This window comes from Salvelinus fontinalis, chromosome 34 (genome assembly GCF_029448725.1).
Source record: "Salvelinus fontinalis isolate EN_2023a chromosome 34, ASM2944872v1, whole genome shotgun sequence".
Taxonomy (NCBI): domain Eukaryota; kingdom Metazoa; phylum Chordata; class Actinopteri; order Salmoniformes; family Salmonidae; genus Salvelinus; species Salvelinus fontinalis.
Window position 1 is genome coordinate 33733632 of NC_074698.1, and position 19189 is coordinate 33752820.

A 19189-nucleotide genomic window follows, 5' to 3' on the forward strand; every position below is an offset into this window, starting at 1 on the left:
CTTCTCTTCCCTCAGCTATCTGATTTATCTCACCCTCTCTGGCATTTTAGCAAACAATAGTGGCCCCTTCAATATTGATCTGGATCTCTCTCTTTATCTATCTCTATGGCTGTGTCCCAGATGGCACTCTATTCCCCCTATTGGGCCCTGGTCAAAAGTAGTGCACTATATAGGGAATAGGGTGCCGTCTGGGACTCAGGCTTTGTGTTGCTCAGGTCCAAGGGAGGCTGCTTTAAATCAGGCCTTGCTGAAGTTTATTTGAATATGTAATTAGCCATGGGTGGGCACTGGGCCTTTGATTATAGGAAGTGCCTGGGGGGAGTGGATGTAAGGATGGCAGAATCTTGACAAAACACTCCAGACTGATCAATCATGAGCTCTGACAGAATGTTTTGTCCCTAATTTCAGAGCACTACGTTTGGGGATAGAGGCATTCTCTTGGTCCTTGGTCACTTTATTCAGGGACAAGGCAATCGGATCTGGTATTCTCATTTCCTCCTTTGACTCTTTTCCCATGGTGTGATGCACGTCAGCGACTGTAGATCCACAGTCTTTTCCCAGGGTGGTGTGATGCACCTCAGAGACTGTAGATCCACAGTCTTTTCCCAGGGTGGTGTGATGCACCTCAAAGACTGTAGATCCACAGTCTTTTCCCAGGGTGGTGTGATGCACGTCAGCGACTGTAGATCCACAGTGTTTTCCCAGGGTGGTGAGATGCATGTCAGCGACTGTAGATCCACAGTCTTTTCCCAGGGTGGTGAGATGCACGTCAGAGACTGTAGATCCACAGTCTTTTCCCAGGGTGGTGTGATGCACCTCAAAGACTGTAGATCCACAGTCTTTTCCAAGGGTGGTGTGATGCACCTCAGAGACTGTAGATCCACAGTCTTTTCCCAGGGTGGTGTGATGCACGTCAGAGACTGTAGATCCACAGTGTTTTCCCCGGGTGGTGTGATGCACGTCAGCGACTGTAGATCCACAGTCTTTTCCCAGGGTGGTGTGATACATGTCAGCGACTGTAGATCCACAGTCTTTTCCCAGGGTGGTGTGATGCACCTCAAAGACTGTAGATCCACAGTCTTTTCCCAGGGTGGTGTGATGCACGTCAGAGACTGTAGATCCACAGTCTTTTCCCAGGGTGGTGTGATGCATGTCAGAGACTGTAGATCCACAGTGTTTTCCCAGGGTGGTGTGATGCACGTCAGAGACTGCAGATCCACAGTCTTTTCCCAGGGTGGTGTGATGCATGTCAGCGACTGTAGATCCACAGTCTTTTCCCAGGGTGGTGTGATGCACCTCAGAGACTGTAGATCCACAGTCTTTTCCCAGGGTGGTGTGATGCACGTCAGCGACTGTAGATCCACAGTGTTTTCCCAGGGTGGTGTGATGCACGTCAGCGACTGTAGATCCACAGTCTTTTCCCAGGGTGGTGAGATGCACGTCAGAGACTGTAGATCCACAGTCTTTTCCCAGGGTGGTGTGATGCACCTCAAAGACTGTAGATCCACAGTCTTTTCCAAGGGTGGTGTGATGCACCTCAGAGACTGTAGATCCACAGTGTTTTCCCAGGGTGGTGTGATGCACGTCAGCGACTGTAGATCCACAGTGTTTTCCCCGGGTGGTGTGATGCATGTCAGCGACTGTAGATCCACAGTCTTTTCCCAGGGTGGTGTGATGCATGTCAGCGACTGTAGATTCACAGTCTTTTCCCAGGGTGGTGTGATGCACCTCAAAGACTGTAGATCCACAGTCTTTTCCCAGGGTGGTGTGATGCACGTCAGAGACTGTAGATCCACAGTCTTTTCCCAGGGTGGTGTGATGCATGTCAGAGACTGTAGATCCACAGTGTTTTCCCAGGGTGGTGTGATGCACGTCAGAGACTGCAGATCCACAGTCTTTTCCCAGGGTGGTGTGATGCACGTCAGAGACTGTAGATCCACAGTCTTTTCCCAGGGTGGTGTGATGCACGTCAGAGACTGTAGATCCACAGTCTTTTCCCAGGGTGGTGTGATGCATGTCAGAGACTGTAGATCCACAGTGTTTTCCCAGGGTGGTGTGATGCACGTCAGAGACTGCAGATCCACAGTCTTTTCCCAGGGTGGTGTGATGCACCTCAAAGACTGTAGATCCACAGTCTTTTCCAAGGGTGGTGTGATGCATGTCAGAGACTGTAGATCCACAGTGTTTTCCCAGGGTGGTGTGATGCACGTCAGAGACTGTAGATCCACAGTCTTTTCCCAGGGTGGTGTGATGCACCTCAAAGACTGTAGATCCACAGTCTTTTCCAAGGGTGGTGTGATGCATGTCAGAGACTGTAGATCCACAGTGTTTTCCCAGGGTGGTGTGATGCACGTCAGAGACTGTAGATCCACAGTCTTTTCCCAGGGTGGTGTGATGCACCTCAAAGACTGTAGATCCACAGTCTTTTCCAAGGGTGGTGTGATGCACCTCAGAGACTGTAGATCCACAGTCTTTTCCCAGGGTGGTGTGATGCACGTCAGCGACTGTAGATCCACAGTCTTTTCCCAGGGTGGTGTGATGCATGTCAGCGACTGTAGATCCACAGTCTTTTCCCAGGGTGGTGTGATGCACCTCAAAGACTGTAGATCCACAGTCTTTTCCAAGGGTGGTGTGATGCATGTCAGAGACTGTAGATCCACAGTGTTTTCCCAGGGTGGTGTGATGCACGTCAGAGACTGTAGATCCACAGTCTTTTCCCAGGGTGGTGTGATGCACGTCAGAGACTGCAGATCCACAGTCTTTTCCCAGGGTGGTGTGATGCACGTCAGCGACTGTAGATCCACAGTCTTTTCCCAGGGTGGTGTGATGCATGTCAGCGACTGTAGATCCACAGTCTTTTCCCAGGGTGGTGTGATGCACCTCAAAGACTGTAGATCCACAGTCTTTTCCCAGGGTGGTGTGATACACGTCAGAGACTGTAGATCCACAGTCTTTTCCCAGGGTGGTGTGATGCATGTCAGAGACTGTAGATCCACAGTGTTTTCCCAGGGTGGTGTGATGCACGTCAGAGACTGCAGATCCACAGTCTTTTCCCAGGGTGGTGTGATGCACGTCAGCGACTGTAGATCCACAGTCTTTTCCCAGGGTGGTGTGATGCACGTCAGAGACTGTAGATCCACAGTCTTTTCCCAGGGTGGTGTGATGCATGTCAGAGACTGTAGATCCACAGTGTTTTCCCAGGGTGGTGTGATGCACGTCAGAGACTGCAGATCCACAGTCTTTTCCCAGGGTGGTGTGATGCATGTCAGCGACTGTAGATCCACAGTCTTTTCCCAGGGTGGTGTGATGCACCTCAGAGACTGTAGATCCACAGTCTTTTCCCAGGGTGGTGTGATGCACGTCAGCGACTGTAGATCCACAGTGTTTTCCCAGGGTGGTGTGATGCACGTCAGCGACTGTAGATCCACAGTCTTTTCCCAGGGTGGTGAGATGCACGTCAGAGACTGTAGATCCACAGTCTTTTCCCAGGGTGGTGTGGTGCACCTCAAAGACTGTAGATCCACAGTCTTTTCCAAGGGTGGTGTGATGCACCTCAGAGACTGTAGATCCACAGTCTTTTCCCAGGGTGGTGTGATGCACGTCAGAGACTGTAGATCCACAGTGTTTTCCCCGGGTGGTGTGATGCACGTCAGCGACTGTAGATCCACAGTCTTTTCCCAGGGTGGTGTGATGCATGTCAGCGACTGTAGATTCACAGTCTTTTCCCAGGGTGGTGTGATGCACCTCAAAGACTGTAGATCCACAGTCTTTTCCCAGGGTGGTGTGATGCACGTCAGAGACTGTAGATCCACAGTCTTTTCCCAGGGTGGTGTGATGCATGTCAGAGACTGTAGATCCACAGTGTTTTCCCAGGGTGGTGTGATGCACGTCAGAGACTGCAGATCCACAGTCTTTTCCCAGGGTGGTGTGATGCACGTCAGAGACTGTAGATCCACAGTCTTTTCCCAGGGTGGTGTGATGCACGTCAGAGACTGTAGATCCACAGTCTTTTCCCAGGGTGGTGTGATGCATGTCAGAGACTGTAGATCCACAGTGTTTTCCCAGGGTGGTGTGATGCACGTCAGAGACTGCAGATCCACAGTCTTTTCCCAGGGTGGTGTGATGCATGTCAGCGACTGTAGATCCACAGTCTTTTCCCAGGGTGGTGTGATGCACCTCAGAGACTGTAGATCCACAGTCTTTTCCCAGGGTGGTGTGATGCACGTCAGCGACTGTAGATCCACAGTCTTTTCCCAGGGTGGTATGATGCACGTCAGAGACTGTAGATCCATAGTCTTTTCCCAGGCCGTGATGCACGTCAGCCACTGTAGATCCACAGTCTTTTCCCAGGGTGGTTTGATGCACCTCAGAGACTGTAGATCCATAGTCTTTTCCCAGGGTGGTGTGATGCACGTCAGAGACTGTAGATCCACAGTCTTTTCCCAGGCCGTGATGCACGTCAGCCACTGTAGATCCACGGTCTTTTTCCAGGGTGGTGTGATGCATGTCAGCGACTGTAGATCCATATTCTGGGAAGACTCATTTGTGACCAAGCTTTAACTTCCTGACTGATGTCTTGAGATATTGCTTTAATATATGCACATCATTTTTCTCCCTCATGATGCCATCTATTTTGTGAAATGCATCAGTCCCTCCTGCAGCAAAGCACCCCCACAACATGATGCTGCCACCCCCATGCTTCACGGTTGGGATGGTGTTCTTCGGCTTGCATGCCTCCCCCTTTTTTCTCCAAACATAACGATGGTCATTATGGCCAAACAGTTATATTTTTGTTTCATCAGACCAGAGGGCATTTCTCCAAAAAGTACAATCTTTGTCCCCATGTGCAGTTGCAAACCGTTGTCTGGCTTTTTATGGCGGTTTTGGAGCAGTGGCTTCTTCCTTCCTGAGAGGCCTTTCAGGTTATGTCGATATAGGACTCGTTTTACTGTGGATAAATATACTTTTGTACCTGTTTCCTCCAGCATCTTCACAAGGCCCTTTGCTGTTCTTCTGGGATTGAGTTGCACTTTTTGCACCAAAGTACGTTCATCTCTAAGAGACAGAACGCTTCTCCTTCCTGAGCGGTATGCAGTGCCTTAGACTGCTGCGCCACTCGGGTGCCCAACTCATGTGGCACCCCATACTTTAGTCTGATAAATAATGTAGTGAGAAGTATCTGTGTGTTTGACACACTTTATAAGTTTGTGTTCTATAATGTGTTTTAAGAGCACAGCAATCAAAAATGTGTCGTTAGGACGTCCCTGGAACATCATCGTACCCTGGATGTCCCCTGTTTTTTTAATTTTGTTTCTTTAACCTTCCTTTGAACTAGGCAAGTTAGTTAAGAACAAATTCTTATTTACAATGACCAAAAAAAAGCAAAAAAGGCCACCAAGAAGCAAAGGGCCTCCTGAGATTAAAAACTAAAAAATACACAAAACACACATCATGACAAGAGAGACAGCACAAGTTTGCTGGGAGGTCACGTTCTCTTTCTAATCGGTGAATGGCACATTGCATTCTACATTTTGATCCCGGAGTCCAGTGAGACAGCTTTAACTTGAGCTTCTTTTGGCTCCTGTCCTGCCTGGGGGGGGCAACTTCTAGGATACTGGAATGAAAATAAGTGGTTTCACCTCTCAGCTTTATTAGCCTTCTTAGGCAGCCTCTTTTACCCCCTCCTGCCCCCCTTTTCCCTCCACCGCTATCCCTCCACCCCTATCCCTCCCCTCCCAAACACTAGCCAGATGGCTGGAAAGTTGACTTTATTTAAATCTGCTAATTATGGATGTTTTCATACTCCCCCTCGTCCTCCATCTCTCTGACTCCACCCCCTCGACCCCCTCCTTCAGATCATGGCTGGGGCATGATGCATGGCATACCAGTGGACCACAGCCCCAGCTTATAGAGGAGACCTGTGAGATTGACACTGTGTTGACATGTGAGGGGAGGAAGGGATTAGAGAAAGTCACACAGACTGATCTGCAGCGTTGACAACAATGACCTGAGTTGGACAGGTAAAGGTTAAAGAAGCAGGTTTGATACCTCACTATAATTGGCTGATTTGTTTCAATATGGGAAGGAAGTATTGGGTGTTGAAGATTGCATCTTCTTGCTTTGAAAACGTATTAATTTACCAATGTAATGACACAGTCATAACTGCAGTAAGAACATTGTAGTTGCATAGCAACTGCTGTGTAATGTTACCCTCAGTTCCATCTAATGATATTTGTATTTGTATTTATTATGGATCCCCATTAGCTGTTGCCTAAGCAGCAGCTCCTCTTCCTGGGGTCCAGCAAAATGAAGGCAGTTTATACAATTTAAAACATAACAATACATTCACATATTTCACTTCACACTGTGTTCCCTCAGGCCCCTACTCCACCACTACCACATATCTACAGTACTAAATCCATGTGTACATGTGTGTATAGTGCACATGTTATCGTGTGTGTGTGTATGCATGTGTTCGTGCCTATGTTTGTGTTGCTTTACAGTCCCCGCTGTTCCATAAAGGGTATTTTTATCTGTTTTTTAAATCAAATTTTACTGCTTGCATCAGTTATTTGATGTGTAATATACTGTAGTTCCATGTAGTCATGGCTCTATGTAGTACTGTGCGCCTTCCATAGTCTGTTTTGGACTTGGGGACTGTGAATGGACCTCTTGTGGCAGAGAGCTAATATTAATAATATGCATGTCAATCTCTCCTCCACTTTCAGCCAGGAGAGATTGACATGCATATTATTAATATTTACATTTAAGGGCCAGCCGTGCTGCCCTGATCTGAGCCTATTGCAAAGTCCTTTTTTGTGGCACCTGACCACACGACTGAACAGTAGTCCAGGTGTGACAAAACCAGGGTCTGTAGGACATGCCTTGTTGATAGGGCTGTTAAGAAGTTAGAAACCAGGGTCTGTAGGACATGCCTTGTTGATAGGGCTGTTAAGAAGTTAGACACCAGGGCCTGTAGGACCTGCCTTGTTGATAGTGCTGTTAAGAAGTTAGAAACCAGGGCCTGTAGGACCTGCCTTGTTGATAGTGCTGTTAAGAAGTTAGAAACCAGGGCCTGTAGGACCTGCCTTGTTGATAGTGCTGTTAAGAAATTAGAAACCAGGGCCTGTAGGACCTGCCTTGTTGATAGTGCCGTTAAGAAGGTAGAAACCAGGGCCTGTAGGACCTGCCTTGTTGATAGTGCTGTTAAGAAGTTAGAGCAGCACTTTATTATTGATATACCTCTCCTCATCTTAGCTACTGTTGTATCAACATGTTTTGACCATGACATTTCACAATCCAGGGTTACTCCAAGCAGTTTAGACCCCTTAACTTGCTCAATTTCCACATGATTTATTACAAGATTTAGTTGAGGTTTATGGTTTAGTGAATGATTTGTCTCAAATACAATGCTTTTAGTTTTAGAAATATTTAGGACTAACTTATTCCTTGCCACCCACTCCGAAACTAACTGCAACTCTTTGTTAAGTCATTTCAGTCGCAGTCATTTCAGTCGCTGTAGTAGCTGACATGTATAGAGTTGAGTTATCCGCATACATAGAAACTCTTGCTTTACTCAATGCCAGTGGCATGTCATTAGTAAAGATTTTAAAAAGTAATGGGCCTAGACAGCTGCCCTGGGGAATTCCTGATTTTACCTGGATTATGTTGGAAAGGCTTCCATTAAAGAACACCCTCTGTGTTCTGTTAGATAGGTAACTCTTTATCCACAATATAGCAGGGGGTGTAAAGCCATAACACATACGGTATGTTTTTCCAGCAGAAGACTATGATCAATAATGTCAGAAGCCACACTGAATTCTTACAAAACAGCCCCTACAATCTTTAGTAAAGGGGGCTTTCCCCCAAATAAGAGTGGCAATATTGTCCAAGTTGTCAGACCCCGGTGGCTTGTCATTGTTGATAGGTACCAATCATTTTCTCACCTCTTCCACACTTCCACAATGCTTGTCTTTCATTATCTGGTCAGATATACTTGGATGTGTAGTGTCAGCGTTTATTGCTAGCATGGCATCCCTAAGTTTGATAATCTTGCCAATGAAAAAGTCATGAAAGTAATTGGCAATATCAGTTGGTTTTGTGATGAATGATCCATCTGGTTCAATAAATGATGGAGTTGAGTTTGTCTTTTTTCCCAAAAGGTCATTTAAGGTGCTCCAAAGCTTTTCACTATCATTCTTTATGTCATTTATCTTTGTTTCATCGTGTAGTTCCTTCTTCTTTTTATTCAGTTTAGTCACATGATTTCTCTATTTGCAATACGTTTGACAATTGATTGTGCAGACAGACTTATTTGCCATTCCTTTTGCCCTCTCAACCATACAAATGTTCAGTTCCTCATCAATCCATGGGGATTGAATAGTTTTTACAGTCATGTTCTTAATGGGTGCATGCTTATAAGTAACTGGAATATGTGGCCCTGTGGACCTGTGCTTCTATTTCCTGTAAAAGATCCATCAAACAATCTTCTAATTACAACAGACTATAACATCCTTTTTTTAATATCAATATTAGGATTTGGAAACTTTACAGTGACTGCAACCAACAGTTTTGTGAAATCCACACTAATCGCTCCGTGAATGTGGCTGTAGCTTTGTGAAATCCACAGGAAATGCTCTGTGAATATGACTGTAGCTTTGTGAAATCCACAGCAATCGCTCTGTTTAATGTGGCTGACTGTAGCTTTGTGAAATCCACAGCAATCGCTCCATGAATGTGACTGTAGCTTGGTGAAATCCACAGCAATCACTCCTTGAATGTGACTGTTGTCTAGTACATCGTCCTTTTGTAGGACACATACTCTCGACCTGTGAGTTAAAATCAATAGCACCATCAGCCCAATTAGGAATCATTTCTTGGAAGGACATTGCCTTCTCAAGCAGGGACTTGGTTCAAATCCCACAATTGCACCTGCTTCTAATCGTTTGACCTGGTAAAGCTGTCATCCCATTAGGGACACACACCTCAGTGGGCACCAGGGTTGGGGTCAATTCCATTTCAATTCAGGAAGCACACTGAAATTCCTATCCAATGCTTTTCAATAAGAAGATTTTGGAATTGGAATGGGAATTGCAGTGTACTTCCTGAATTGACTGGAATTAAAATGGAATTGACCCAAACCATGATGGGCACCTGTACTCCTCCCACCCCTGAACCTTCAGTCCACAGTCCTCTCCTGCTGACAAAGTTATGTTCATCATTAAAGCTCCTATTAAACCAAGGGTCAAAGGCCAGCCAGCAGTCCAGATGACATTGTTGAGTCATTAAGTGTAATTGTGGGTTTGTGTCACTATTTGTGCTGGTGAAAATCGTCTTTATGTGACTGTAAGAACTTTTTGTATACAGCCGCCCCATTTTAGGGGACAAATTCACTTACAGTGCATTCAGAAAGTTACAGCCTTATTCTACACACATCAGTCTATATAAGGTCCCACGTTTGAAAGTGCATGTCAGAACAAAAACCAAGCCATGAGATCGAAGGAATTGTCCGTAGAGCTCCGAGACAGGATTGTGTCAAGGCACAGATCTGGCTGTCTGGCAAAACTGAGCAATCGGAGGAGAAGGGCCTTGGTCAGGGAGGTGAATAAGAACCCAATGGTCTCTCCTGAATAATGATGAGTGAGAAAGTCAGAGATGCACAAATACAGAATCACAGCCCTAAGACATGCTAAGCGCTCACCATACATTAACAAGGGAGGTTAGTTCTTTTGGGACGTATGATATTTGTAACTTTCTCACTCATCATTATTCACAATTCATTCAGGACTATCCGTAACTGTGGTAGCATCCACATTAATGTAGAAGTGTTAAGAAAAATTTTACATTCTTATTTACAATAAAAGTAACTCCCAAATAATTTACCATTCATTTCTATTGGGCACAAAATAATCTGAAACACATTTTAAATGAACAGCTAATGCATCCAACAAGTTTGTAGAGTCACAAGCTTGATGTAATCATTGTGTTTTAGGAATATGGGACCAAATACTAAAAGTTTGACCTCTTTAATTCACATATTAGTGGAATAATCCCAATACCTTTAGTCCCCTAAAATGGGGGGTATATTTACAAAAAGTGGTGTAATTTCTAAACGGTTCCCTCGATATGGATGAAAGTTTACTCAAATGAAAAATGACAGTTGTATCATTTCAAATACAAAAGTACTGGAGTACAGCGCCCAAAACACAAAACATATGTTCCTGTCCCAACAATTTTGGAACTCACTGTATATGTTATAATTTAGATGCAATAGTGACACACATCAAATCAAATCAAATTGTATTTATCAAATGCGCCGAATACAACAGGTGTAGTAGACCTTACCATGAAATGCTTACTTACAAGCCCTTAACCAACAATGCACTACATTAAATAGAGTTAATAAAATATTTACTCTCTGGATTAAAACCAAATTATGATAAGTGTACTATATTGCGTATTGGATCACTAAAAAATGACATTACCGTGTAGTTTACCAATTAAATGGTCTGACGGAGATGTTGACAGACTCAGTATACAAACCACAAAAGAAAGAAATGATCTCACTCCAATACATTTTATAGAAAGTTAGCAAAAATAGATAAGATCTTGCTACCATGGAAATGAAAATACCTGTCTATTTGTGGAAAAATCACCCTGATTAACTCTTTAGTCATATCACAGTTTACCTATTTGCTTTTGCCTACACCTAGTGACCTGCTTTTTGAAATTATATGAACAAAAAATATTCCATTTTATTTGGAATGGCAAGCCAGACAAAATTAAAAGGGCCTATTTATAAAACGAATATGAATTCAGAGGGCAGAAATTATTAAATATTAAAGCATTAGACCTCTCACTAAAGGCATCAGTCATACAAAAGTTATACTTAAATACAAACTGGTTCACTAGTAAATTGGTAGGAATGTCTCATCCTATGTTCAAGAATGGCCTTTTTCCCTTTATTCAGATTACACCTGCTCACTTTTGGTTGTTTGAAAAGGAAATAATCTCCAAAATATCTTTATTTTTTAAAACAAGCCTTAGAAAGTTGGTTGCAATTTCAGTTTAATCCACCTGAAAAGACAGAACAAATATTACAACAAATATTGTGGTTAAACTCAAATATACTAATTGATTTAAAAAAACGAATGATATCATAAATAGGACTGGTGGAGTTATGTCACACATGCAGCTAACACAGACATATGGAAATGTCTGCTCAAAAGTGTGATAAATAAAAACATATACCAATTTATTTTAAGGACCAAAAACTGACAGCTGTGCCATATAAATTGCAAAATAGTTGAAGAGATTTTCGATGTACCTATTCCATGGCACATGGTTTATGAATTGATACGCAAAACTTCACTTTTTTCAATTTAAATTACTATACAAAATTCTTGCAACCAATAGAATGTTATATATATGGGGGATACAATCTTCCCAGCTCTGCTGTGAGGAGGCAGAGTCATTAGATAATTTATTTTGGTATTGTCCATATGTAGCTCGTTTCTGGTCACAGGTCCAGGAATGGCTGAAGAATTGCAACATTTGCCTATAACTAACTCTGCAGATAGCAATACAGGGTGATTTGAAAAGCCATAGTCAATCAATCAATAATAAAATAATTATTTTAGCAAAAAAATGTATTTTTAATTTACAATCTGTAGAAGCCTTGAGAATAGAAAGGTTCAGTACTTTTGTGAAGCATCACAGCACAGTTGAAAAAAAAAGAAAAAAAAAAGAAAATTGAAAAATATATGGCAAATAGAAATCCAAAATAGTTGATGTTGAGAGATAGATGGGAGGGGTTGACTGGAGCTGAAGGGTGGGACTAATAACAAGATAACCAATGCAAACATACAGGGTCTGTAAAATGTATATAGGTTCAGAAATATTGTGAAATAGCAAAGTTACAAATAGAAATCAAACTGGATGGACATCAGAAATAAAGGAAGGACTAAAAACAAACAAAATTTAACTATTGTAAAATATATTGTGTCTTTAAAATGTGTATAAGACGTATGAACTGAAGGTAGAAGTGTTTATTAGTTTACTCCAATTGGGGGAAGGGTGGTAGGGTTTGCGGGGAATAATAAAGGTATATTCTTTAAAAAGTATGTATATCGATAGAGGTATGTGTATGTATATATGTGTATATGTATGCATGCGTGTAATTATATGGATATATATATTTACCCAAAAATATATGGGGGATTGGAAATGATGCAGACAATTACATTGATGGAAGCAACAATCTTTCCACAATATTAAGCTGATCCACCCCTTAAAAAATATATGTACATTTCTTAAAAATAAAAAAAATTGAATAAAAAAAATGTACTAAATAAACTAAAATAAAAAATGTAACAAAAAGTAACACAATTATATAACAACAACGAGGCTATATACAGGGGGTTCCGGTACCGAGTCAATGTGCGGGGGTACAGGTTAGTCGAGGTAATTTGTACACCACTTTCCGTGTGGTAGCAGAGAGAACAGTCTATGACTTGGGTGACTGGAGTCTTTGACCATGTTTTAGGCCTTCCTCTGACACCGCCTAGTATATAGGTCCTGGATGGCAGGAAGCTTGGCCCCAGTGATCTACTGGGCTGTACGCACTATCCTCTGTAGTGCCTTACGGTCAGATGCTGAGCAGTTGCCATACCAGGCGGTGTTGCAGCCGGTCAGGATCCTCTCGATGGTGCAGCTGTGGAACCTTTTGAGGATCTGTGGATCCATGCCAAATCTTTTCAGTCTCCTGAGGGGGGAAAGGTGTTGTCGTGCTCTCTTCACGACTGCCTTGATGTATTTGGACCATGATAGTTCATTGGTGATGTGGACACCAAGAAACTTGAAACTCTCGACCCACTCCACTACAGCCCCGTCACGTTAATGGGGGCCTGTTCGGGCCCTCCTTTTCCTGTAGTCCACAATCAGCTCATAAGAAGGTCGACGACATCCGATCCTCGTTTGCTAAGTCAAACGACACCGCTGGTTCTGCTCACACTGCCCAACCCTGTGCTTTGACCTCTTTCTCCCCTCTCTCTCCAGATGAAATCTCGCGTCTTGTGACGGCCGGCCGCCCAACAACCTGCCCGCTTGACCCTATCCCCTCCTCTCTTCTCCAGGCCATTTCCGGAGACCTTCTCCCTTACCTCATCTCGCTCATCAACTCATCCTTGACCGCTGGCTACGTCCCTTCCGTCTTCAAGAGAGCGAGAGTTGCACCCCTTCTGAAAAAACCTACACTCGATCCCTCCGATGTCAACAACTACAGACCAGTATCCCTTCTTTCTTTTCTCTCCAAAACTCTTGAACGTGCCGTCCTTGGCCAGCTCTCCTGCTATCTCTCTCAGAATGACCTTCTTGATCCAAATCAGTCAGGTTTCAAGACTAGTCATTCAACTGAGACTGCTCTTCTCTGTGTCACGGAGGCGCTCCGCACTGCTAAAGCTAACTCTCTCTCCTCTGCTCTCATTCTTCTAGACCTATCGGCTGCCTTTGATACTGTGAACCATCAGATCCTCCTCTCCACCCTCTCCGAGCTGGGCATCTCTGGCGCGGCCCACGCTTGGATTGCATCCTACCTGACAGGTCGCTCCTACCAGGTGGCGTGGCGAGAATCTGTCTCCGCACCACGTGCTCTCACCACTGGTGTCCCCCAGGGCTCTGTTCTAGGCCCTCTCCTATTCTCGCTATACACCAAGTCACTTGGCTCTGTCATATCCTCACATGGTCTCTCCTATCATTGCTATGCAGACGACACACAATTAATCTTCTCCTTTCCCCCCTCTGATAACCAGGTGGTGAATCGCATCTCTGCATGTCTGGCAGACATATCAGTGTGGATGACGGATCACCACCTCAAGCTGAACCTCGGCAAGACGGAGCTGCTCTTCCTCCCGGGGAAGGACTGCCCGTTCCATGATCTCGCCATCATGGTTGACAACTCCATTGTGTCCTCCTCCCAGAGTGCTAAGAACCTTGGCGTGATCCTGGACAACACCCTGTCGTTCTCAACTAACATCAAGGCGGTGACCCGTTCCTGTAGGTTCATGCTCTACAACATTCGCAGAGTACGACCCTGCCTCACGCAGGAAGCGGCGCAGGTCTTAATCCAGGCACTTGTCATCTCCCGTCTGGATTACTGCAACTCGCTGTTGGCTGGGCTCCCTGCCTGTGCCATTAAACCCCTACAACTCATCCAGAACGCCGCAGCCCGTCTGGTGTTCAACTTTCCCAAGTTCTCTCACGTCACCCCGCTCCTCCGCTCTCTCCACTGGCTTCCAGTTGAAGCACGCATCCGCTACAAGACCATGGTGCTTGCCTACGGAGCTGTGAGGGGAACGGCACCTCCGTACCTTCAGGCTCTGATCAGGCCCTACACCCAAACAAGGGCACTGCGTTCATCCACCTCTGGCCTGCTCGCCTTCCTACCTCTGAGGAAGTACAGTTCCCGCTCAGCCCAGTCAAAACTGTTCGCTGCTCTGGCACCCCAATGGTGGAACAAACTCCCTCACGACGCCAGGTCAGCGGAGTCAATTACCACCTTCCGGAGACACCTGAAACCCCACCTCTTTAAGGAATACCTAGGATAGGATAAAGTAATCCTTCTAACCCCCCCCCCCCCCCCTTAAAAGAGTTAGATGCACTATTGTAAAGTGGTTGTTCCACTGGATATCATAAGGTGAATGCACCAATTTGTAAGTCGCTCTGGATAAGAGCGTCTGCTAAATGACTTAAATGTAAAAATGTAAATGTAAATTTGTGTTGCTCACATTGAGGGAGAGGTTGTTGTCCTGACACCACTCTGCCAGGTCTCTGACCTCCTCCCTATAGGCTGGGTCATCGTTGTCGGTGATCAGGCCTACCACTGGTGTGTTGTCAGCAAACTTAATGATGGTGTTGGAGTCGTGTCTGGCCACGCAGTTGTGGGTGAACAAGGAGTACAGGACCGGACTAAGCACACACCCCTGAGGGGCCCCAGTGTTGAGGGTCAGCATGGCAGATGTGTTGTTGCCTCCCTTAACACCTGGAGGCGGCCCGTCAGGAAGTCCAGGTTCCGGTTGCAGAGGGAGGTGTTTAGTCCTAGGGTCATTAGCTTAGTGATGAGCTTTGTGGGCACTATGGTGTTGAACGCTGAGCTGCAGTCAATGAACACATTCTCACATAGGTGTTCCTTTTGTCCAGGTGGGAAAGGGCAGTGTGGAGTGCAATTGAGTTTGCGTCATCTGTGGATCTGTTAGGGTGGTATGCGAGTTGGAGTGGGTCTAGGGTTTCCGGGATGATGGTGTTGATGTGAGCCATGACCAGCCTTTCACAGCACTTCATGGCTACCGACGTGATAGTGATAGTCATTTACGCAGGTTAACTTCGCTTTCTTGGGCACAGGGACTATGATGGTCGGCTTGAAACATGTAGGTATTACAGACTCAGTCAGGGATAGGTTGAAAATGTCAGTGAAGACACTTGCTAGTTGGTCGGTGCATGCTCTGAGTACACATCTTGGTAATCCATCTGGCCCCGCGGCCATGTGAACCTTTGTAATGTAACTGGTGAATTTCTAATAAGAATGAATAATATCTGCTGTCATTACATTGGGGACATGCGTAATAGCATGCTTGCCCCATGAAATGATGTCCTTGACCAAATCTGAAAGGTCCCTAAATCAAATACACAAAACCACAACTTCTACCTCTGTATGACATCACCACTATACCCTCAATGCTGTGAGAGAACTTTAGGCTCTATGTCGGCCACTTCCTTCCCTCCCTCCCTCAATCCCTGCCTCCCTCCCATGTCACCCCTTTCAATAGTGCCCCCCCCCCTGACAAATAGCCCACTTTGGTAGCCCTTCACAGTGTGACTCATCTGAGAAGAGAAACGGAATAGAAACCCTTGACAATGCTGAGGGTGCAGGGGGAATAGGGCCCAACAGCCATTCAGCAGGTGCAGCTCTGTGGCCCCCCCACTCTGTTCCCACACATATCAGTGAGAGTGGTCTCCAACCCCAGAGAGTTGCCCCTGAATCGCAGTCCAAATATCAGGTATCGATCAATTAATGGTGGAGAACAAGGGCTAGTCCACTGGGGGTGACGTCCATGCAGGGCTCCCATCCAGTGTCCCAGTATCCCACCCTGAAACCTCCCTGTCCCTCCCCAGGCTCGGAACTCACAGAAGCACTCATTTGCAACCCTATCTGTGTGGCTGGGTCCTGGTGAATGTGTGCAAGCTGGGATGGGAGGGACTGAGATGCTATCTGGGGATGGCTGTGGCTGTGAGAACCAGCACTGGCATCTACTGGCCCTGCCTGCGTCTTTGTTTGTCTGGGGGCAGAGTGGAGTGGTGGTGCTGGGATGGACAGGAGGACTCCTGGAGGACAGGGATGGGTACTGGGCTGGGGTGAATCTGTGTGGGCAGGGTGAAAGACAGCCATGCAATGCACAGGTACACATTTACATGAGTAACATGGACACGCACACACGCGCACACACTCACACACACACACACACACACACACACACACTGATATTTCTACTATGATGCAAATCAGTCTCAGTATCTACTAGACTACTACAATCTCTACCTCTAGATGGAAAAAGCAATATGTGTGAACTTTGAACACCTTGTATAATGCCTTTCCAGGAAGTGTTATTAGCTGGTGACCATGCTCCTTATTTGACATTCCAGTCCTATCAGTTCAGTGGGAAAACATGTTTGCCTATGGTTGACGGCTGGTGATATGCTGACGTTAATCACTGAGTGTGTGTCTGCTAATTGCATTCTTGACCAAGAGCAAACAGATTTGATCCCCTGCGCTCATAAAGCATGATGGAAAATCATACCCGGTGAACTGAGGTTCCCAGCAAGCATTGTACAGTTCATGAGGGAAGAGCCCCATTCCAGTGGAATATATCCAACATGGAAGCACAGAATAACAACCATACTTATAGTTTTCTCTTTGATAACACTGCACATGGCCTGGCCCATTCTATTCCCACACTGGTCCTCTCCCCCTACAGCTAATGCCCCTCGTTCACGACCAGACACTTAGTGTCCATTCTGTGGGGGTTTCTTTATAGCGTGTGGAATGTGGTAAAAGTGTTTACATGCCATTTCCTGCCAGTCATGGTAGACCACCTCCATGGTAGCCCCAGCAGCAAACAGAGCTGGGAGTCTCAAACAGTTTTATGTAATATCACACAAATGTGCCTCATTTGTTTATTATTAACTGTTCATGTTGAAAACTGTGCACTCTCCTCAAACAATAGCATGGTGTTCTTTCACTGTAATAGATACTGTAGATTGGACAATGCAGTTAGATTATCAAGAATTTAAGCTTTCTCCTAAAATCAGATATGTCTATGTCCTGCGAAACGTTCTTGCTACTTACAACCTCATGCTAATCACATTAGCCTACGTTAGCTCAACCGTCCCGTGGAAGGGACACCGATCCCAAAGAAGTTTAAACTATCATTGGGGCACACTTCCCCGCCTTAGGCCTCCAGGCAGTCTCATTAGTCTAGTGATTACTGGCCATGTGACATTGGTGGATACATTTGACATTGGTGGGTTCAAGTGCCATTGGTGGGTTCAAGTGCCATTGGTGAGTGTATGTGACATTGGTGGGTGTATGTGACATTGCTGATTGTATGTGCCATTGCTGGGTGTATATGCCATTGCTGGGTGTTTGTACCATTGCTGGGTGTATGTGCCATTGCTGGGTGTATGTGACATTGGTGGGTGTATGTGCCGTTGCTGGGTGTATGTGACATTGGTGGGTGTATGTGACATTGCTGGGTGTATGTGCCATTGCTGGGTGTATGTGCCGTTGCTGGGTGTATGCGCCATTGGTGGGTGTATGCGACATTGCTGGGTGTATGCGCCATTACTGGGTGTATGCGCCATTGGTGGGTGTATGCGACATTGGTAGGTGTATGTGACATTGGTGGGTGTATCAGACATTGGTGGGTGTATGTACCATTGGTGGATGTATGTGCCATTGGTGGGTACATGTACCATTGCTGAGTACATGTGACATTGGTGGGTATATGTGACATTGGTGGGTGTATGTGCCATTGGTGGGTACATGCGACATTGGTGGGTGTATGTGCCATTGCTGGGTACATGCGACATTGGTGGGTGTATGTACAATTGGTGGGTTAATGTACCATTGGTGGGTGTATGTGCCATTGGTGGGTGTATGTGCCATTGCTGGGTGTATGTGCCATTGCTGGGTGTATGTACCATTGGTGGGTGTATGTGCCATTGCTGGGTGTATGTGCCATTGGTGGGTGCATGTGCCATTGCTGGGTGTATGTGCCATTGCTGGGTGTATGTACCATTGGTGGGTGTATGTGCCATTGCTGGGTGTATGTACCATTGGTGGGTACATGTGTGCGCTGTTGTGTAATAATGTAACTTTCAGAGTATTCACTTGATCACAAGAAAATATTGTATAGTTATTCCAGCTACCTTTTTGTTGTATTTTATTTTTTATGTGTCATATTTTATGTGATACAGTGACCAAATTAAAGATATTGAACTACATTTCTAAATAGCCTACACATTTAAAATTATTCAATGTATTTTCAATGTAATTCTTCTAATGAATTTGGCATTTGACTTCATGTAAGGGTTTAGTCAGATAAAAGGCTGTAGATGATCGAGGCTCCTCTCATGCTACTGGAATCTTCATGGGCTTTATTTTAACACAGCTGATTAAAATAGTGCTGTCTTCGGTGTTGAGAGTGGCTTGTGATCTCCTTTCCCCTCTCTGAAAGGCTGTGGAGGGAGAAACCTACAATTACTGTTACCAGACAAGGGGGCGAGGATAGAGGGAGAGATGATGGAGAGAGAGAGGGAAAAGAGGGGCTAGAGAACAGAGAAAGTCCCCTGTGTCCCATACCACCTCCCCCTTCACCACCTCACAAGACCAAAGGGGGAAGTCGGGAGGCTGCGAGCATTACTAAACAAGGGAGGTCTTTAAGACTTAGAGGAACCCTCCCTCCCTCTGCTTTGAGTGACATGTTGTCCGAAGACTTACGTGTGCTCTGCCATTGTTGTTATGACAGTCCTGAACCACCTATGATGCTGACCCCAAAAATGACCTCTTCACCTGAGGTCACTTCCTCATTGGAACTGAAGGGTGCCTGCGTAGCCCTGAATGAGTTGGCGCTCTACA

General features: G+C 45.4%; 1 protein-coding gene across 1 annotated transcript; it reads right to left on the minus strand.

Annotated features, from left to right (window-relative positions):
• Window positions 1-366: 366 nt before the first annotated feature.
• On the minus strand, window positions 367-4506 carry LOC129832793 (ice nucleation protein-like). The gene has a single exon (XM_055896793.1). It carries the CDS (start codon window positions 4504-4506, stop codon window positions 367-369), a length of 4140 nt encoding a protein of 1379 aa, XP_055752768.1.
• Window positions 4507-19189: the final 14683 nt, after the last annotated feature.

Coding starts and splice junctions, on each gene's coding strand:
- LOC129832793 (XM_055896793.1), bottom strand. CDS start 4,506: ATGCATCACACCACCCTGGAAAAAGACCGTGGATCTACAGTGGCTGAC.